We start from the raw sequence: 22,718 nt of genomic DNA, 5'->3' as shown, positions 1-22,718 counted from the left end.
CACAGCAGCGATCCCGAAATCCGATGCATCTACCATCAACAAAATGGGCTTCTAGGGATCGAATGGCGTAAGGCAAGTATTGCAAAGCAGCGCCGATTTCAACTGGCGAAAGGCGCGTTCGCATTCCGTCGTCCAGACGAACGGAACACCCTTACGGCGTAAGCGATGAAGCGGAGCTGAAATGGAAGAGGCATGCCGCACATTTTTATGATAATAGTTGATTTTTCCCAGCACACTCTGTAGCTGCTTCAAATTCTGCGGCGACGGCAAGTCTTGTATGGCACGAAGGTGCGTGGGAGTGGGATGTATGCCTTGGGCATTGAGTACATGTCCCAAGTATGGCAAGTCCCGAGCAAAAAACACACATTTGTCCTTCCACAAGCGAAGACCATTTTGTCGCAAGACCTGAAATAATGTTCGGAGATTGGCCAAATGTTATTCTTCCGTCTTTCCGGAGATCACAATATCGTCCAGATACTTTGCTGCAGTAGGGACCGACGCACAAACAGTTTGTAGATATTGCTGAAACAATGCAGGGCAGTCGTTTGAATCGATACAAACCAAGATGCGTGTTAACCACCAAAACGCGCTGGGATTCTTTGTCCACCGTTATTTGCAAGTACGCATCTACTAGGTCCAACTTCGTAAAATATTTACCCGGGCACAGTTTGTCAAAAAGATCTTCCGGGCGGGGTAAAGGAAAAGTTGCAATCACTAGTTGTAGATTCACTGTTGCCTTGAAGTCCACACGAAGTCTCAACTTTCCGGAAGGAATTGGCAAAATTACTAAGGGTGATGCCCAGAGAGAAGCCTGTACACGTTCAATTATACCTTGTGATTCCAAATCGTGTAATGTTTTTGCGACCTCATCACGCAATGCGTGGGGAACATTGCGCGCTCTGAAAAATTTCGGTTGGGCGTTTACTTTCAGTTCCAAATGTGCTTTATAGTTCTTAGCGCAACCAAGGCCCGGTGCAAAAATGTCTGCATAAACGAGAAATACTGTCTGTAAGCACCGTCTAGTTCACTGATAGGACCTGATTTACTATAGACAAGTTAAACAACTGAAATAAATCGAAACCAAACAAGTTCACTGCAGAAGAAGAACGAAGGACGTAAAATGACACAAGTTTTGTTTGTCCTTTGTATGTTGCAAGCAGGCTGCACTGTCCTAACACAGGGATATCTTGACCTGAATAGCTAGTTAACTTAACATTTGCGGCACGCAACGGAGGTGTGCCCAACTGTTTGTAAGTGTGTTGATTGATCAGTGAGACTGCAACTCTGGTATCGAGCTGGAATGGTATCACTTTGCCGTTAATGTCCAAGTCTACAAAAAGTTTATTGTCCTGCTGACGACAAGAGCGACTGTCTCGTGCAACGTGAACTGACACAGGTACATAATAACTTGCGACTTGACGCACACTATTTTTGGGACGAACACCGTCATTGTTAGAGAAAGTGGCACTGCGCGGGGTGGAATGAACTACATGAATTTTCATGGGCGAAGTTTGGCGAGTCTGAGTATCCTGGGTTCGATTCCGATTCCGGTGCGAAGCAAAGGGACTGGAATGGTTTGGAGCTTCCGATCTGAGCTTTTTCTGGCAAACACTCTGAACATGTCCTTTTTTATTACAATAAAAGCAAATAGCTTGGCGTGATGGGCAATTCTCACGCGAATGTTTAGCAGCACACCGCGGGCATGATTTGTTCACCGCATTTGCGTGCCGGCGCGGCACACGTGGCTGAGAGCCTGGCGGCAGCGGCGCGGCCGGGCGCGAGGGCTGTTTACTGTTCCGTGCAGCTCGCCCGGCGGGCCGGTTAACCTGACACACAGCTGGCGAAGTTTCAAATGATTCCTGAGCAAAGTCATGCCGATCCAATATGTCCATCACTTGGTGAAGGGAGGAAATTACTAGTTTCAAAATCTGTTCCCTTATACGAACATCAGAAAAGTTCTGTGCAATTGCATCACGTACCATAGTATCTGAATAAGGGAGTCCGCATTGACACTCAAAAGCACAATCCCTAGTAATGCCTTGCAAGGTTGCAACCCACTCCATTTTGTCTAATCTGCCGTACGTTTTGTACGAAAGAAGGTATACCGTTAACTACATTGACTGATTCTTTGAAATGTGCATCTAATGCAGAAAAAATTCGTCATAGGACAGAGTTGCTACCTCGTGTCGGGGAAATAATTTGACTATCACACGGTACGTTTGTACGCCGACCGAAGACAACAAAAAAGGCTGCCGCTCGTTACCTTGAATTGTGTAGGCGGCGAGATGGAATCCAAATTGGCGTGACCGCTCCGTCCAGCTTTCCAGTGCAGCATCAAAAGGTCGAAAAGTGGGTGCAACAGCGAGTTGTGGCTGCGTTAGCGGTGAAGCGGCTGCTGCCGCATCGTTTTGCATCGCACGTTGACCCTGAACGAGCTGTCAAAGGGAATCCAGTAAGGCCTGCGTCAGCTGATTCTGTAAGCGATAAAATTCGGACAGTACATCTGGAGATTGTGGCGAAGATATTACGCAAGGAAATCAGGGCAATATCGGTAAGAACGCCGTTTTGCCTCGTCGCCAATGTTGTGGTTGGCAGGAGAGCCAACACCGTGTTACTAGAGGAGGCCGAAAGGCACGCGTTTTAGCTCACGCAGGCTGGCGTGAGGTCTGGAACAGGACAAGGAAATTAAAATTGAGAAAAACGGACGTAGCTGGTGGAATACTTAGGTTTAATCCATTAATGACGAACGTCGCTCTTGACGGTACATATTTCACAATATCAATAGTAACTGATAATGGCGCCTTGCTAGGTCGTAGCAAATGACGTAGCTGAAGGCTATGCTAAACTATCGTCTCGGCAAATGAGAACGTAAGTAGGCAGTGAACCATCGCTAGCAAAGTCGCCTGTACAACTGGGGCGAGTGCTAGGAAGTCTCTCTAGACCTGCCGTGTGGCGGCGCTCGGTCTGCAATCACTCATAGTGGCGACACGTGGGTCCGACGTATACTACCGGACCGCGGCCGATTTAAAGGCTACCGCCTAGCAAGTGTGATGTCTGGCGGTGACACCACACTGTTACTATAAATTTTATCTTTATACGTATCTATTTATACGACCATTTCACAATTTGAAACGTTTTTTCACAAATGATATTTTTTCGATATTTTTTACAAACACAGTTCATTTTTGTTTTCGCTTTACTAGAAAATTGGCGAAATGAATACCCGGGCAATGCCGAATTTGTCAGTTGATATGTTCATAATTACCAAAGATTGCTTAAAATCCTGGACATGTGGATTTAGCACCTACTTGAGGCACCTGCAGTAGATGAGATGAGGTGATGTTTGAGCCTTGGAGGAAGCAGCGGGAACCATAGATATTTTGTCTGGAAAATTCAGGGACAAAATTTCATGTAATTCGAGCAACAAGAAAGTACGATTTTGCCCTCAAAAAGCTTTTGGTAGATACATAAAAACAAATCACAGCATAATGAACAATTTTATTCGCAATTTCTGAAATTGTCGGGATAGTACTTTGCATTTCCAGGATATAATGCCAACGTCGAAAGGATGTGCTCTTCGGCAAATGCCCAATGTACAAAGAATCACAACAAACTGCAAACCGACGCGATCACAAAGATCATATCGGTGTTGTATAATTTAAAATTATCATGTCAATAGTTCCACGAAATGACCTAGAAAAATAACGCTCTTGATGCAGTCAGTTCAGATGAGAAATATTAATACTTATCTGCAGATTATTGTTATTTCTTTAAAGCTCTGAATGGAATGACACAAGTTATTGAGTATCTTTTAGTTTTCTGGCTCGGAGAAAAATGTAATTTTTTTAACGTTTAGCTTTTGGTTTTTGACGTAAGATTATCTTAGAAAGAAGACTGGGGAATTAAGAAGTCTGAGAACTTAGTTATCTGTTCATCTACATCTACATCTACATCCATACTCCGCAAGCCACCTGATGGTGTGTGGCGGAGGGTACCATTCTATTCCGGTCTCGTATTGTTCGTGGAAAGTAGGATTGTCGGTATGCCTCTGTATGGGCTCTAATCTCCCTAATTTTATTGTCATGGTCTCTTCGCGAGATATACATAGGAGGGAGCCATATACTGCTTGACTCTTCGGTGAAGGAATGATCTCGAAACTTCAACAAAAGCCCGTACCGAGCTACTGAGCGTCTCTCCTGCAGAGTCTTCCACTGGAGCTTATCTATCATCTCCGTAACGCTTTCGCGATTACTAAATGATCCTGTAACGAAGCGCGCTGCTCTCCGTTGGATCTTCTCTATCTCTTCTATCAACCGTATCTGGTACGGATCCCACACTGCTGAGCAGTATTCAAGCAGTTGGCGAACAAGCATACTGTAACCCACTTCCTTTGTTTTTGGATTGTATTTCCTTAGGATTCTTCCAATGAATCTCTGGGATCTGCTTTACCGACGATCAACTTTATATGATCATTCCATTTTAAATCACTCCTAATGCGTACTCCCAGATAATTTATGGATTTAACTGCACCATGCGACAATTCGCTGCAGATCCTCCTGCATTTCAGTACAATTTTCCATTGTTGCAACCTCTCGATATGCCACAGCATCATCCGCAAAAAGCCTCGGTGAACTTCCGATGTCACCCGCAAGGTCATTTATATACACTGTGAATAGCAACGGTCCTACGACACTCCCCTGCGGCACACCTGAAATCACTCTCACTTCGGAAGACTTCTCACCATTGTGAATGACATGCTGCGTTCTGTTATCTAGGAACTCTTCAATCCAATCAAACAATTGGTCTGATCGTCCACATGCTCTTACTTTGATCGTTAGACGACTGTGGGGAACTGTATCGAACGCCTTGCGGAAGTCAAGAAACACGGCATCTACCTGGGAACCCGTGCCTATGGCCCTCTGAGTCTCGTGGAGGAATAGCGCGAGGTGGGTTTCACACGATCGGCTTTTTCGAAACCCATGCTGATTCCAAGAGAGTAGATTTCTAGTCTCCAGAAAAGTCATTATAAACGTAATACGTGTTCCAAAATTCTACAACTGATCGTCGTTAGAGATATAGGTCTATAGTTCTGCACATCTGTTCGATTTCCCTTCTTGAAAACGGGGATGACTTGTGCTCTTTTCCAATCCTTTGGAACGCTACACTCGTCTAGAGACCTACATCACACCACTGTAAGAAGGGGGGCAAGTTCCTTCACGTACTCTGTGTAAAATCGAACTGGTATCCCATCAGGTCCAGCGGCCTCTCCTCTTTTGAGCGATTTTAATTGTTTTTCTCTCCCTCTGTCGTCTATTTCGATATCTACAATTTTGTCATCTGTGCGACAATCTAGAGAAGGAACTACAGTGCAATGGTCCTCTGTGAAAAGGAGCTTGGGAAAAAGACATTTAGTATTTCGGCCTTTAGTCTGTCATCCTCTGTTTCAGTACCATTTGGGTCACAGAGTGTCTGGACATTTTGTTTTGATCCACCTACCGCTTTGACATAAGACCAACATTTCTTAGGATTTTCTCTCAAGTCAGTACATAGAACTTTACTTTCGAATTCATTGAACGCCTCTCGCATAGCCCTCCTCACACTACATTTCGCTTCGCGTAATTTTTGTTTGTCTGCAAGGCTTTGGCCAATAATCGTAAATTACACCTTTTCTATTATTTTCTGGCCCTGACAACGGCATCTCAGGTGGAAATCTTTCCCCTACAATGCCTGACAGCAGCTTGACAAATAAGAGCAGTCTTCGTATTCCTAGAGTTGTTGTCTCATAGTTGTGCAGTGCAAAATACCGAAACAATGGTCTCAGGAAGAAATTGCGGAACCGATAAAGCTTTACTAAGCAGACGAATGCTTGTGAAACATAAAGTTTTCCGAATGTAGAGATAAAACGAAGAGACACGAGATTTTGGTAGTCCCAACGTGTCTCGAGATCTGCTTTCGTTTTGAGCCAGTCTTGTGTGTTTTGTGGATATCCCAACAAAACACAGATCTTCACGAGAAAGAGCGCTCAGAAAATTTAATTATTTGCATAATTTCGGTACAGTGTTACTGCTTTTTCGGCAATCACCTACGATTTGTAAGCGTTTAGCCCAATATGTGTTTGTTTTTAAGATGTCTGAAACAGTAATTAACACGTATTGCTCGACGAAGCGAATCCAGAACCGGTGACTTTCGAAGTATAGTGGCAATTAGGGTTAGCAACTTTAACTGGAGCAAAACCCGTACAACTCAAAAATGTGTTATTATAATTGTTATTATTCCCTATGAACCATTGACCTTGCCGTTGGTGGGGAGGCTTGCGTGCCTTAGCGATACAGATGGCCGTACCGTAGGTGCAACTACAACGTAAGGGTATCTGTTGAGAGGCCAGACAAACGTGTGGTTCCTGAAGAGGGGCAGGAGACTTTTCAGTAGTTGCAGGGGCAACAGTCTGGATGACTGCCTGATCTGGCCTTGCAACATTAACCAAAACGGCCTTGCTGTGCTGGTACTGCGAGCGGCTGAAAGCAGGTAGATCAGAAAATTTAAAAAGGGAAATGGATAGGTTAAAGTTAGATATAATTGGAATTAGTGACGTTCTGTGGCAGGAGGAACAAGACTTTTGGTCAGGTGAATACTGGGTTATAAACACAAAATCAAATAGGGGTAATGCAGTAGTAGGTTTAATAATGAATAAAAAAAATAGGAGTGCGGGTAAGTTACTACAAACAGCATAGTGAACGCATTATTGTGGCCAAGATAGACACGAAGCCCACGCCTACTACAGTAGTACAAGGTTATATGCCAACTAGCTCTGCAGATGACGAAGAAATTGAAGAAACGTATGATGAGATAAAAGAAATTATTCAGATAGTCAAGGGTGACGAAAATTTAATAGTCATGGGTGACTGGAATTCGGTAGTAGGAAAAGGGAGAGAAGGAAACGTAGTAGGTGAAGGTGGACTGGGGCAAAGAAATGAAAGAGGAAACCGCCTGGTAGAATTTTGCACAGAGCACAACTTAATCATAGCGAACACTTGGTTGAAGAATCATAAAAGAAGGTTGTATACATGGAAGAATCCTGAAGATAATAGAAGGTATCAGATAGATTATATAATGGTAAGGCCGGCCGCGGTGGTCTCGCGGTTCTAGGCGCGCAGTCCGGGACCGTGCGACTGCTACGGTCGCAGGTTCGAATCCTGCCTCGGGCATGGATGTGTGTGATGTCCTTAGGTTAGTTAGGTTTAAGTAGTTCTAAGTTCTAGGGGACTGATAACCACGGCAGTTGAGTCCCATAGTGCTCAGAGCCATTTGAACCATATAATGGTAAGACAGAGATTTAGGAACCAGGTTTTAAATTGTAAGACATTTCCAGGGGCAGATGTGGACTCTGACCACAATCTATTGGCTATGAACTGTAGATTAAAACTGAAGAAACTGCAAAATGTGGGAATTTAAGGAGATGGGACCTGGATAAACTGAAAGAACCAGAGGTTGTACAGAGTTTCAGGGAGAGCATAAGGGAACAATTCACAGGAATGGGGGAAAGAAGTACAGTAGAAGAAGAATGGGTAGCTCTGAGGGATGAAGTAGTGAAGGCAGCAGAGAATCAAGTAGGTAAAAAGACGAGGGCTAGTAGAAATCCTTGGGTAATAGAAGAAATATTGAATTTAATTGATGAAAGGAGAAAATATAAAAATGCAGTAAATGAAGTAGGCAAAAAGGAATACAAACGTCTCAAAAATGAGATCGGTAGGAAGTGCAAAATGGCTAAGCGGGGATTGGTAGAGGACAAATGTATGGATGTAGAGGCTTATCTCACTAGGGGTAAGATAGATACTGCCTATAGGAAAATTAAAGAAACACTTGTATGGGTATCAAGAGCTCAGATGGAAACCGAGTTCTAACCAAAGAAGGGAAAGCAGAAAGGTGGAAGGCGCATATAGGGATCTATACAAGGGCGATGTACTTGAGGACAATATTATGGAAATGGAAGTGGATGTATGTGAAGATGAAATGGGAGATATGATACTGCGTGAAGAGTTTGACAGAGTACTGAAAGACCTAAGTCGAAACACAGCCCCGGGGGAAGGTAACATTCCATTGTTACCGGTAGCTCCGAACAACAGGTAAGTGTTATGGAGATGCTTCGGGACCACAAATTGGAATCCATAGAGGGAAGGAGACGTTGAGAAACACTATTGAGAAAATCTAGAGAACCGGTATCGAAGCTGACTTCCTAACTATTGTACTGCGCACGGAAGGACCATCAAGAAACGATAGGAGAAATTAGGTCTCGTACGGAGTCATAAAGACAGTCGTTTTACCCTCGTTTTGTGTGCGAGTGGAACAGGAAACGAAACGAGTAGTAGTGGTACAGTGCACCCTCCGCCACGGCCCATATGGTGGCTTGCGGAGCATATGTGTACATGTTGAATAATGTATTTATACCACCAACTACAGGCACTATGGGCATACAAATTTAAGAGTTTGTTGTTTATTTACAGCCACAGAAATTGGTTATGTCACCAAGTGCTTTGGTTTTCGACGAGTTCGCGTTTATGGCAGACAAAAATAATCCCAATGAAACTGAGGACACATTGCCAGTAGTACGTATCTTGCATTACCGTATTTCCAATTTGTAATCCTAGTACGATTAACGGAAGGAAAAGGAATGAGAATGTAGATTACAAAGATTTTGTGATAATAATGGGTTAATAATTATATTCCTAAGGAATTGTACAGTTTGTAACAAAGCGTCTTGCGAGATGCAAACACATTTTCTTAGCATTGTTGCCTGCTCTACACGCAGTAGTTCGCATTGTCAGTGGCTCGAGTAACAAACCTATTTCCCTATCGGCGAGGAATTATTAATCCATTGATTTCCATATAGAGACTACCTACTGAGATCTAAAGTGCACGTGATGTAGGTTGCTTTCTCAAAAAGGCTATATTAGTATAAAGTACCCATGACAATCTTTTTTGTTTTTTTCTGGTTTCAGTAATAATTCTTAAGACCCAAAACACCGAACTCAGAACACCAAAAGCAACTTCCACCACTCTACGTGCTTCTTGACTCTCTATAACTGAGCACTCTTTCCACAGACCCTTTATCAGGGTTTCCAGTTGCATTCGTCTAATGCCAATGCTATGTCAGCCAAGATGAAGTAAGGTGCCTTAGTTGCATATGGTACTCGGGGCACAGGCGGGGAAAGAATGTCCAGCGATTTTTCTTGTAGTCTTTTGTACAATGAGGCGCCAAAGGTTAGGGGATATATCCCGCCATTGTGTTAGACCTCCTACTTAGTGGCGCAATGCGGCGGGTCGATATGGCTTGGAGACAAGTCGTTGGAAATAAGGACCAATTGCCAAAGTCTTGCCGCTGCGAGATTTTGTGCACGAACAGACCTTTCGATTGCGTCCCATAAATGTTAAATGGCATTCATATCGGGCGATTTGAGTGACCAAATCACTCACTGGAACTGTCCAGAATGTTTTTCGAACCAATCGCTAACAACTGTGGCCCAGTGCATTTTCGTCCGTATAAATCCCATCATTGTTTGTGAACATGAAGTATTTATTTATTTATTTATTTAACCTGGCAAGATTAGGGCCATCAGGCCCTCTCTTACATCTAACCAGGCATTCTATTTATTTTACATTCATATGTTTTAGTAGGCATGTTAAACTACATCTAGTACAAAAAGTGAAATAAACAATTAGAAAGGTACATCTGGAAAAATACATACATATAGAGTTTATATTCGTAGATCATAAGTACCGTTATAATTAGATATTATTGAAGAGACAAATTTTAGATAAGGGTGCTAGCAGCAGGGAGTATGAGGGAGACTCATGGTGAAGGGAGGAGAAGAATAGAGAGACATGATGAAACATAATTAAGGAAATATAAAGGAAAAGTAGATTTCGTGGCTAATAGAGATAGATGAAGAGGAAGGCATCTCAGGAGCAAGATAGGAGACGCTAGCTTTGCTATTTGACAGATGAGAGGATTGGCCTTGTACATTAATTTTGTGGAGAACTTTATGAGGATGATAGCAGGAAATGCTTCAACTTCTTCTTAAAAGCAGAAGTAGATTGAATTTTCCTCAAGGTAAGGGGCAGTTTGTTCCAGAGGCGGACAGCGGCAACTGAGGAGGAGTTTGCAAAAGTTTTTGTTTTGTGAGTGGGCACAGTTAGGATACCAGATAAGAGTGACCTCGTGTTACGATTATGATGGCATGACAGGTTTTTAATCTCTGAAGCAAGGTACTGGGGTGCTTGCGCGACGAGGAGTCGGTGAAGTAGACAGAGTGTGGTAGTCACGCAGTTTGTCCGGCCGCAGCCACCCTAGCTCGGAGTATGAAGCACTAACATGATCATATCGGCGAATGTTGCAGGTGTAACGCACACAGGCATTCATGGTTAGCTCTAGCCGTCTTTTGTTTTCACTACTCATGCCTTGTTGAATCACATCACAATAGTGGAGGTTCGGCAGAACGAGTGCTTGCACGAGCTGGCGTTTCAGGTCCTGTGGAAATATGTTCCGAAACTTTTTGAGAGCATAGAGACAAGCAGACGTCTTTCGGCACACTGCGACTGTATTCTCCGCCCAGTTGAGATGCTCATCCAAAGTTACACCCAAGTTCCTCACTGTTTTCTGATATGGTATTGGAATACCGTCGAGCAGAATAGGAAGTAGCCGTTCGCGGAAATCTGAACTTATTAATTTCTGATGGGCTATTAAGATTACTTGCGTCTTTTTTGCATTTAGTTTAAGCCCCAGGTTTTTCGCCTGTGTCACTACTGAAGACAGGTCACCATTCAGCAGAGCGATTGCAGTGTTTACATCTTCAGGTCTGACGCTTAGGTAGAGCTGGAGGTCGTCGGCGTAGAAATGATATTTACAGGAGGACAAAACCGACGAAACATCGTTGACATATAAAGAAAACAACAGTGGTCCTAAGACTGATCCTTGTGGCACTCCCGAGCAAACATGTTTCCAAGAAGATTTTTCATTTACGCAGACAACACATTGCTGTCTGTCTTTTAAATAGCTTTCAAACCATCTCATTGCACTATCAGAGAAATTAAGCTGTTGCATTTTCCTGAGCAATATGTCAAAGTTAACAGTGTCAAAAGCTTTGCTGAAGTCCAGTAGCGTCAATATTGTTGCCTTTCGATTGTCGATGGCATATTTCAGGTCATCAGTTACTTTAATTAGAGCAGTGTTTGTGCTGTGATGTTTACGGAAACCGGATTGAAATTTGTCATATAGGCTGAATTCATGCAAGTGGTCACTGATTTGGTCATGAACCATATATTCAAGTGCTTTGGAAACAGCAGGCAGTATGCTAATTGGTCGGTAATCACTATGCAGTTGCGGGTTTTCGATCTTAGGGATGGATCGAATTATGCTTCTTTTCCGTGCAGTAGGGTTATATTCCGTTCACGAATGTTGCTAAGACAGGTACTAAGATACCGGCAACATTCTTAATCATGGTTATAGCGATACTGTCGTTGCCTATTGCATCAGAAGAGATTCTCATTATTGCTTTTCTTGCCGTATTTGTTGTTACATGTTTCAGATGGAAGGTATCGTTGTTAGTTATCCTGTTTGGGGATTCTTGTGGACGGTAATTATCAGCCGTGCTGGTATTCAGAGGTGCAGAGAAGGATTCATTTAATTCGTTAGCTGACACATGAAAAGTAGTTTCCGATTTTGCCTTTCCGACCCCCAAGCTACGGAGATTCTTCCACAGAGTCGTGGGCGTCAGATCGCTGCATACAAGGGGGAGAGCGTGCCTGATTTTAGCACTGCGAATGCATTGTTTCACTCTGTTCCGTAGCTTTCTATATTCTTCTAGACGCTCGGGCTTCGGATCTGCCTTGAAACGCCTGTGGGCAGCATCCCTATTACTCATCATTTGACGTAATTCAGCTGTCAGCCATGGAGCAGGAGATTTTCTTACACGGATTGTGCGCACAGGTGCATGTTTGTCGTAGAGGGCAGTAAGTCTATCACCAAGTTCATTAATTTTGCCGTTGATTGTAGGTTCTCTGATTATTTGATGCCATGAGATTTCTGAGCAATCGGCTGTTAGAGCGTCAAGGTCAATACGTTTCATGTTCCCACAAGTTGTGTAAAGCGATTTGATCCTTGGGGGCTGCACAGAGTAGGCCAGGAGTATTACATCATGTGCTGAGAGGCCAGTGGCCGATGTTTGACCAACATCTCTTACTTTTTCAGTCTGTTTCGTTGCGATTACGTTTATAAGAGTATGACTGTGCGCCGTATGGTGTGTAGGTTGTAATGGAAGAATGTTCATGCTACTGCAACTAAACAGTCTTCTTAGGTTTATTGCGGAGGGAGTGTCTCTTAGCAGGTCTATGTTCAAGTCACCCATTACGATGACATGTTCGTATTGACACTGAAGTGAATGTAATTCCGACTGAAAGGAACTCATTGAGCTTATTTTTAGCGGCTTGTACACGACGCCAGTCATGAATTTCCTACTTTGTATATTTATTTCAATGAGCATGAATTCAGCCTCTTTTTCTTCAGCAGCGTTTGACGCGAATGGATGCAAGTGGTCTCAAAGTAGCCGAACATAACCCTTTCCAGTCCAGTTCAGCCTGACTACAGGACCAAGTCCATTCCATGTAAACACGTCCCACGTCATTATGGGGCCACCGCTATCTTGCACAGTGCCTTGTTCACAACTTGGATTCGTGGCTTCGTGTGGTCTGCGCCACACTCTAAACCTGCTATCAGTCCTTACCAACTGAAATTGGGACCAATCTGATCAGGCCGCGGGTTTGCAGTCATATAGGGTCCAACTGATTCGGTCACGAAGCCAGGAGAGGCGCTGCAGGTAATGTGTCGACTGTTAGCAAATGCTCTCCCGTCGGTAGTCTGCTGCCACAGCCCATTAACTCCAAATTTCGCCTCACTCTCCTAACGGATACGTACGTCGTACTAGTCACATTGCTTTCTGCAGTACTGCTTGTCTGTTAGCACTGACAGCAATGCCTAAACGCCGCTGCTCTCGATAGTTAACTGTAGACCGTCGGTCACTGTATTGTACGTGGTGAGAGGTAATGCCTAAAATTCGGTATTCTTGGCACACGCTTGACATGATCTCGGAATATTGAATTCCCTAACGATTTCCGAAACAGAATGTCCCACGTGTCTAGCTCAAACCACTATTCGCCTTCAAAATCTGTTAATTCCTGTTGTTCGGCCATATCAGCCCGCATCCACTAGAGCGAATAAGACAATGCTGAAAAATACTTGTAGTCACACTATTCTGTGCCTGACTTCATGGGTGCTTGTAACATGATGGGTTTTCTATCCGTACCACCTATACTATGTGAAAGATCCCACTTTCTCTCAAATTGTTGTGCAATGCTTACCCATTCTTATTCTGAAATTGGAATCTGTAAAAAAACAACGTAATTAGGATGCAAGTTTTCCTTTTCAGTACTGTGAAACGTCAAGCATTGGGCAAAGTTGATACACTAAGTGATCAAAAGTATGCGGACACCTAGCTGAAAATGACTTACAAGTTCGTGTGACGGGCTCCATCGGTAATTCTGGAATTCAATATGGTGTTGGCCCGCTCTTAGCTTCATGACAACTTCCACTCTCGCAGGCATACGTCCAATCAGGCGTTTGGAAGGTTTCTTGGGGAATGGCAGCCCATTCTTCGCAGAGTGCTGTCTGTAGTGAGGAGAGGTATCGATGGCGGTCGGTGAGGCCTGGCACGAAGTCAGCGTTCCCCAACATCCCAAAGGTGAAACTTGCTGGCAGATTAAAGCTGTGTGCCAGACTGAGACTCGAGCTCGGGACCTTTGCCTTTCGCGGGCAAGTGATCTACCATCTGAGCTACCCAAGCACGACTCACGACCCGTCCTCACAGTTTTAATTCTGCCATTACCTCGTCTCCTACCTTCCAAAATTCACAGAAGCACTCCTGCGAACCTTGCAAAACTAGCACTCCTGGAAGAAAGGAAATTGTGGAGACATGGCTTAGCCACAGCCTGGGGGATGTTTCTAGCTTCTGTGAATATTGGAAGGTAGGCGACGAGGTACTGTCGGAATTAAAGCTGTGAGGACGGGTCGTGAGTCGTGCTTGGGCAGCTCATTTGCTAGAGCACTTGCCCGCGAAAGGCAAAGGTCACGAGTTTGAGTCTCGGTCCGGCACACAGTTTTCATCTGCCAGGAAGTTTCATTTCATTCTAGAAACATCCCAAAGGTGTTGTTTTATAGGATTCAGGTCAGGACTCTGTGCAGGCCAGTTCATTACAGGGATGTTACGGTCGTGTAATCACTCCGCCACAGGCCGTGCATTATGAACATGTGCTCGATCGTGTTGAAATATGCAGTCATCATCCCCGAATTGCTCTTCAACAGTGGGAAGCAAGAAGGTGCTTAAAACATCAATATACGCTTGTGCTGTGATAGTGGCACGTAAAACAACAAGGGCTGGAAGCCCGCTCCATGAAAACCACGACCACACCAAAATACCACCGCCTCCGAATTTTATTGTTGGCACTACACACGCTGGAAGATGACGTTCACTGGGAATTCGCCATACCCACACCCTGCCATCAGATCGGCACATTGTGTACCGTGAGTAGTCACTCAACACAAACTTTCCATTGTTCAGTCGTCCAATGTTCACTCTCCTTACACCAAGCGAGGCGTCGTTTGGCATTTACCGGCGTGAAGTGTGGCTTCTGATCAGCCGCTCGACCATGAAATCCAAGTTTTCTTACCTCCCGCCTATCTGTCATAGTACTTGCAATGGATCCTGATGCAGTTGGGAATTCCTGTGTGATGGTCTGGATAGTTGCCTGCCTATTACACATTACGATCCACTTCAACTGTCTGAGGTCTCTGTCAATCAACAGACGAGGTCGGCCTGTACTCTTTTGTGCTGTACGTGTTCCTCCACGTTTCCACTTCAGTATCACATCGGTAACTGTGGACCTAGGGACGTTTAGGAGTGTGGAAATCTCGCGTACAGGCGTATGACACAAGCGGCACCCAATCACCTGACCACGTTCGTAGTCCGTGAGCTTCGCGGAGCGTCCTATTCTGCTCTCTCACGATGTCAAATGACTACTGATATGGAGTACCTGGCAATATGTAGCACCACAATGCACCTAATATGAAAAACGTATGTTTTTGACAGAGTCCGGATACTTTTGATCACATAGTGTATTAGGGGGAGCAGAATAAACGTACAGCTAGTGAAAGAGTAACCACTCCTATCATCAGAAGCACCTCCACCAAAAAGGATACTCAACTCTCACAGGTCAGTCTGCGCTGCATCCACAAAACAAAATCAGACAATGCTGGAGAAAGCATTCCAGATCTTGAAATCGAGTGGAACAGTGCCCAGAGGCCGCTACTTTCATGTGGCCAACATATTGCGCTACTTTCATGTGGTCAACATATTGCCAATGAGCTGAGGAAATACGATTCACATACCTCAGCACAAGCAAGCCATGCGATTTTTTATTATTACAGGCTTAACCAGTACAAAGATTAATTAATAACAACATCTTGTTGTATTGCTGTTATCCCCCGCCAAGCCTCTTTATCCAGCACATCTTCCTTGTCGATGCTCCGATGTTTCGTTACTCCATTTATGTGGTCTATCCAAGAAAGTCGTGGTTTTCCGCGCTTACGTCTGCCGCGTGGTTTCCATTCATATACCTTCTTTGGCCACCAATGATCTGGCATTCATATCATATGTCCGTACCATTTTAATGATTTTCTTTCAATTCTATCTATTACTGTGTCATTTGCCTTCATTCTAGCTCTTACTTCATCATTAGATTTTCCTTCGATTCTTGATATTCTGGCATTCTTACGCAAAATAATCCATTTCCACAGCTATTAGTCTTCTTTTGAGATCCGTATTTAAGATCCATAGTTCTGATCCGTAACATAACACTGATTCAGCCATTATCTTACCTACTCTTTTCTTATTGCTGTTGGAAATATTCTTATCGCACCAAAACGAATTCATACACGCTTACGCTTTTCTGCTTTGCTGTATTCTATATTTTCCTTCTGTATGGCCCAAACCATTTTTATCAATATGTGCCCTGAGATATTTAAATTTTTTCTACCTCTCTCGTAACTGCTTTGTCATTGATGTGTACTTCAAATTTAGCATCACAATTCACCACCAGATACTTCGTTTTTGTTACACTCATTTGTAGTCGCCAACTGTTGTATTCTTGATATAATCGTCGCATCATGAACAAGGTCATAATAATATTGTGCTATAGTAGCTTGATCGTCGGCAGAAGTTAATGAAAATATCTGTACATCGTTGACAGTGATTCCCATTCGTCTGCAGCTGTTCTTTCAATTTCGTGGAACCACTTTTACACATAAATTGAACAAAATGGGTGACATACTGCAACCTTCTCACAAACCTTTAGTGACATTAACTGACATCTTTGACCTCGTTTAACCTGTACCACATTATCTCAGTACATTTCAATAATAATTTGTAAAAGGTGATCATACATACCTATATCTTTCATAGCTTCCCACAGCTTAGATCTAGGGACTGTCTCGTAAGCTTTTGCTTTTGCTAAATCGCTCGAGAATCTAAACTTCGGAAATCAGATAGAATCATGCGATTAATGACGCAATTTTTTATGCTGATATGGGAAAACATTCGTACAATTACGTCGTCGAAAATTACACGGGAGATGGCGCGCGCACCAGTAAAAGTCGTTCCTCATGTTTCTGCAACGAACTATGAGCCCCAAATCAATGACAACACAACGTTTTCATCTAAAATCCTTCTAGACATATCTGGATGCGTGTCTGAGTAATTTGTATAAAAGCCTCCAATAAAAATTTGAATGCTATGCAGTTTTATGGTTCCAATACTTTACTGCCCTTAGCTTTATATATTTCTTGAGAGCCTCGATGATAGCATCACATATCTCACGCAATGTTTTTGATACACTTTGGAGACGCGGAAAAAGTATTGCAAGCTTGCGTAGAAGTCTTCTGCGCGTAACAGTCACAGAGTAATTGCGAACCTCTATCTCACAGTGGTCGCTTCTCGAAACTGGATGTTTATTTTTCTTATTTTTGTATCTATCATCGCGTGTAATGGTCCGAGATAACGTAACGACAATCGAGTAAAATCCCCACTTCATCGCTACCCCGGAGATGCTGTGTCACATCGCTCGTGCGCCGACTACAACATCGATCTAACAACTGCACGAGACACTTGCTCTTATACAGGGTGTAAATTTTAAGTTGACAGACCAGAATAACTCGAAAAATAAGCTTCACACGAAAAAATATGTAGAATCCAAAGTTGATTATTTTCGAGAGGGACATCTGCTGGTGCTAAAATTAGCCCCCCCACCCCCCACCCCAGTCCCCAGTTAACTTTAAAATTTCAAATGGAAACCCCCATTTTTTATTGCAGAGTCAGATTCTACATAAACAACTTCGTACATTTTGTCTTAAACAATTGTTTTGCTTCTAGGCAGTTGGCGCAGTAATTCAAGAACATCCATGTTCTCATTTTTGCGTTAAATGGTTACGGATGGATAAAAAATATTTATTTACTTTGTAAATTTTGATTCGCTAAAACTAAAACTCTCCCTCTCTCCCCATAGGGTGGGGTTTGAGAGAGAGGAATTATAGTTTTACAATTGTTGACCCACATATAGCGAATCAAAATTTACGAAGTAGCTAATTAAGAATTGTTTATTATCCACGCAAAAATGACAACATGGATTTTCTTGAATTACAGCACCAACTACCAAGTATCAAAATAAATGTTTAAGAGTATACAGAAAAGCAACGTATTATGACTGTTTTATGTAGAATCTCATTCTGCAATGAGCCCCAGGGGGCTTGGGTGGCGGGCTAATTTTAGCACCAGCAGATGTCCCCCTCGAAAATAATCAGCTTTGGATTCTACACATTTTTTCGTGTGAAGCTTATTTTTCGAGTTATTCTGTTTTGTCAACTTAAAATTTACACGCTGTATAGCATTCTGGCTGTTTATTTCTATTTGAATAGGCATGGCTATACGAGTTTATTTGGTGCTTCAGTGTAGTTAAAATTTCGCCACATTCGCTAGTGTACACGGAAAAATATGTACCGTGTTAAAACACAACAACACAGTGGCTACAGTTTTCTCGCGTAGTTAATTCTGTAAGCATAATGAAACTGTGAGGCAATTTCTACCATATATACCTTTCATTATTATATTATTGTTGTCATCTCAGAGAATTGATTCAAATTATGTATAGGCTTTATTTTCTCCAACAGGTATTGTGGAGTTATTCAAATACCGCCCCACCATGACCTATTTTCAGTACAATAATGATTTTTATGAACAGATTTACGAGGTGGCTAAGGGCAGCCCTCTTCGTCCGACTGTGGCCAATTGGTTTATGGAGAACTTTCAACAATGGGTGTTGCGGACTGTCAGTAGAAGACCAGCCAGGTGGTACCGCTATCTCGATGATACTTGACCCACCAGGAAAATACAAGAATGTTTAGGATAGGCGAAGTACATATGACATCCTTTGGCTGCACCAGATGTGTATAAAATTCCTTGTAGTTATCGACTGGTTTATATTGGTACCACAAAAAGAAGTGTTAACATCTGTCTGGTTGAATAAAAAAGAAATTGCTGTCTGGGACATGGAGATAAATCCGCCGTAGCGGAACATCTTTACCAAGTGGGCGATCATGAAGTAAAATTCACTGAGACAAGTGTTCTTATAGAAAACATCGCACTATCATGCTCATATATATATGCAGGGGCAACAGTCTGGATGATTGACTGATCTGGCATTTAACATTAACCAAAACGCCCTTGCTCTGCTGGTACTGCGAACGGCTGAAAGCAAGGGGAAACTCTTGGGTAAAATATTCCGGAGGTAAAATAGTCCCCCATTCTGATCTCCGGGCGGGGACTACTCAAGAGGATGTCGTTATCAGGAGAAAGAAAACTGGCGTTCTACGATTCGGAGCGTGGAATGTCAAATCCCTCAATCGGGCAGGTAGGTTAGAAAATTTAAAAAGGGAAATGGATAGGTTAAAGTTAGATATAGTGGGAATTAGTGAAGTTTGGTGGCAGGAGGAACAAGACTTTTGGTCAAGTGACTACAGGGTTATAAACACAAAATCAAATAGGCATAATGCAGGAGTAAGTTTAATAATGAATAGGAAAATAGTAATGCGGGTAAGCTACTACAAACAGCATAGTGAACGCATTATTGTGGCCAAGATAGACACGAAGCCCATGCCTACTACAGTAGTACAAGTTTATATGCCAACTAGCTCTGCAGATGACGAAGAAATTGAAGGAATGTATGATCAAATAAAAGAAATTATTCAGATAGTCAAGGGTGACGAAAATTTAATAGTCACGGGTGACTGGAATTCGGTAGTAGGAAAAGGGAGAGAAGGAAACGTAGTAGGTGAATGTGGATTGGGGCAAAGAAATGAAAGAGGAAACCGCCTGGTAGAATTTTGCACAGAGCACAACTTAATCATAGCTAACACTTGGTTGACGAATCATAAAGGAAGGTTGTATACATGGAAGAAGCCTGGAGATACTGACAGGTTTCAGATAGATTATATAATGGTAAGACAGAGATTTAGGAACCAGGTTTTAAATTGTAAGACGTTTCCAGAGGCAGATGTGGACTCTGATCACAATCTATTGGTTATGACCTGTAGATTAAAACTAAAGAAACTGCAAAAAGGTGGGATTTTAAGGAGATGGGACCTGGATAAACTAAACCAGGGGTTGTACAGAGTTTCAGGGGGAGCATAAGTGAGCAATTGACAGGAATGTGGGAAAGAAATACAGTGGAAGAAGAATGGGTAGCTTTGAGGGATGAAGTAGTGAAGGCAGCAGAGGATCAAGTAGGTAAAAAGACGAGGGCTAGTAGAAATCCTTGGGTAACAGAAGAAATATTGATTTAATTGATGAAAGGAGAAAATATAAAAATGCAGTAAATGAAGCAGGCAAAAAGGAATACAGACGTCTCAAAAATGAGATCGACAGGAAGTGCAAACTGGCTAAGCAGCGATGGCTAGAGGACAAATCTAAGATTGTAGAGGCTTATCTCACTAGGGGTAAGGTAGATACTGCCTACAGGAATATTAAAGAGACCTTTGGAGATAAGAGAACCACTTGTATGAACATCGAGAGCCCAGATGGAAACCCAGTACTAAGCAAAGAAGGGAAAGCAGAAAGGTGGAAGGAGTATATAGAGGGTCCATACAAGGGCGATGTACTTGAGTACAATATTATGGAAATGGAAGAGAATGTAGATGAAGATGAAATGGGAGATACGATATTGCAGGAAGAGTTTGACAGAGCACTGAAAGACCTGAGTCGAAACAAGACCCCGGGAGTAGACAACATTCCATTGGAACTACTGACGGCCTTGGGAGAGCCAGTGCTGACAAAACTCTACCATCTGGTGTGGAAGATGTATGAGACATGCGAAATACCCTCAGACTTCAAGGAGAATATAATAATTACAATCCCAAAGAAAGCAGGTGTTGTCAGATGTGAAAATCACCGAACTATCAGTTTAATAAGTCACAGGTGCAAAACACTAACGCGAATTCTTTACAGACGAATGGAAAAACTAGTAGAAGCCGACCTCGGGGAAGATCAGTTTGGATTCTGTAGAAATGTTGTAACACTTGAGGCAATACTGACCCTACGACTTACCATAGAAGCTAGATTAAGGAAGGGCAAACCTACGTTTCTAGCATTTGTAGACTTTTTGTACAGAAACGAGATGACAGTCATAAGAGTCGAGGGACACGAAAGGGAAGCAGTGGTTGGGAAGGGAGTGAGACAGGGTTGTAGCCTCTCCCCGATGTTATTCAATCTGTATATTGAGCAAGCAGTAAAGGAAACAAAAGAAAATTTCGGAGTAGGTATTAAAATCCATGGAGAAGAAATAAAAACTTTGAAGTTCGCCGACGACATCGTAATTCTGTCAGAGACAGCAAATGACTTGAAAGAGCAGTTGAACGGAATGGATAGTGTCTTGAAAGGAGGATATAAGATGAACGCCAACAAAAGCAAAACGAGGATAATGGAATGTAGTCGAATTAAGTCGGGTGATGCTGAGGGAACTAGATTAGCAGATGAGACACTTAAAGTAGTATTGCTATTTGGGGAGCAAAATATCTGATGATGGTCGAAGTAGAGAGGATATCAAATGTAGACTAGCAATGGCAAGGAAAAGCGTTTCTGAAGAAGAGAAATTTGTTACCATCGAGTATAGATTTAAGTGTCAGGAAGTCATTTCTGTAAATATTTATACGGGGTGCAGCCATGTATGGAAGTGAAATGTGGACGATAAATAGTTTGGACAAGAAGAGAATAGTAGCTTTCGAAATGTGGTGCTACAGAAGAATGCTGAAGATTAGATGGGTGGATCACATAATTAATGAGGAAGTATTGAATAGGATTGGGGAGAAGAGAAGTTTGTGGCACAACCTGACCAGAAGAAAGCATCGGTTGGTAGGACATGTTCTGAGGCATCAAGGGATCATCAATTTAGTAATGGAGGGCAGCGTGGAGGGTAAAAATCGTAGAGGGAGACCAAGAGATGACTACACTAAGCAGATTCAGAAGGATGTAGGTTGCAGTAGGTACTGGAAGATGAAGGAGCTTGCACAAGATAGAGTAGCTTGGAGAGCTGCATCAAACCAGTCTCAGGACTGAAGACCACAACAACAACATATATATAGAGGCACCACGACTATGTAAGTGTTTTTACGGATGGATCGAAACAGGGGGATTACATTGGTTGCTGTGATTTTTTTACGAATCGTGTCCTCAAGGTCCGACAGCCTCAAGCGTTCACTGCCTTCGATGCAGAATTGTCTGCGATCCTGCGGGCACTGTGAAAGGTGGCTGCACTGAGTGACAGCGCCAAAGAGTATTATTCAGCCGCCTCCACTGGCAGTTGAGAAGTTGGAGAGAGTAGTAGTAGTTCTGAGGTAGGCGTGATCTGTGATTGTTGAGACGTCGATAGAGTACTGGTTGTTCTGTTGGGCAAGACACCATATGTTATTCGATTGGGGATGTTGTAATGATCGAAGTGTATTTTTTGTCAATATATATGAAGGTAAAGAAATTTTTTTTTATTTTTAATGTTCTATATAACAATAGCTCTTGGTCACAGGTTCAATCAACAAAGCATCTGGCTCGTGTTCATGTATTAGAGTGTAATTCTGGTTTCTATGTGCAATCATAGTATTTCTGTTTTTTTTTTAATTACTTCATTGTAAATGGCGTTTAAAGCATCTTATCGTATTGAGGAAGAACCGTGCCAGATGTGTATGTTGAATCACACTTCCACACACAGAACAGTTACATTTGTGCTTTGTTGTTTCGTAGCTTTTATAGTTGCTGGGGACTTAATTAATTAATTGTGTTAATGCAAATTTCCTTTCATTCTTTGTTGTAATTCTATGCAGTCAGATTGCGTACTAATATTATTCTGAGCCAACCGGTTACGAGACTGCGTAACCGGACAAATAGCGACAGAAAATTAAAATTATTAGCATTTTATATTTAATTAAGCCCCCATACACGTGGCGACCGCTGCTTCGGATCGTCCCTTGGAATTATATTGATAGTAAAAATAGCAGACAGTAGTGCTATTGTAGGAAA

At 42.7% G+C, this 22,718-nt stretch overlaps 1 protein-coding gene across 1 annotated transcript in view; it reads left to right on the top strand.

Annotated features, from left to right (window-relative positions):
• The window catches only part of LOC126291428 (collagen alpha-1(I) chain-like), a 63,857-nt gene extending 47,070 nt beyond the window's left edge, over nt 1-16,787 (top strand). The window contains exons 4-6 of the mRNA XM_049984944.1: nt 8,502-8,603; nt 15,318-15,503; nt 16,653-16,787. Of these exons, the coding sequence (XP_049840901.1) occupies nt 8,502-8,603; nt 15,318-15,503; nt 16,653-16,787 (423 nt within the window). The remainder of the gene's footprint in view (nt 1-8,501; nt 8,604-15,317; nt 15,504-16,652) is intronic.
• Nucleotides 16,788-22,718: the final 5,931 nt, after the last annotated feature.

This window comes from Schistocerca gregaria, chromosome 9 (genome assembly GCF_023897955.1).
Source record: "Schistocerca gregaria isolate iqSchGreg1 chromosome 9, iqSchGreg1.2, whole genome shotgun sequence".
NCBI lineage: Eukaryota > Metazoa > Arthropoda > Insecta > Orthoptera > Acrididae > Schistocerca > Schistocerca gregaria.
The sequence above is the reverse complement of the archived record's forward strand: the minus strand, read 5'-3'. Positions and strand labels throughout refer to the sequence as shown.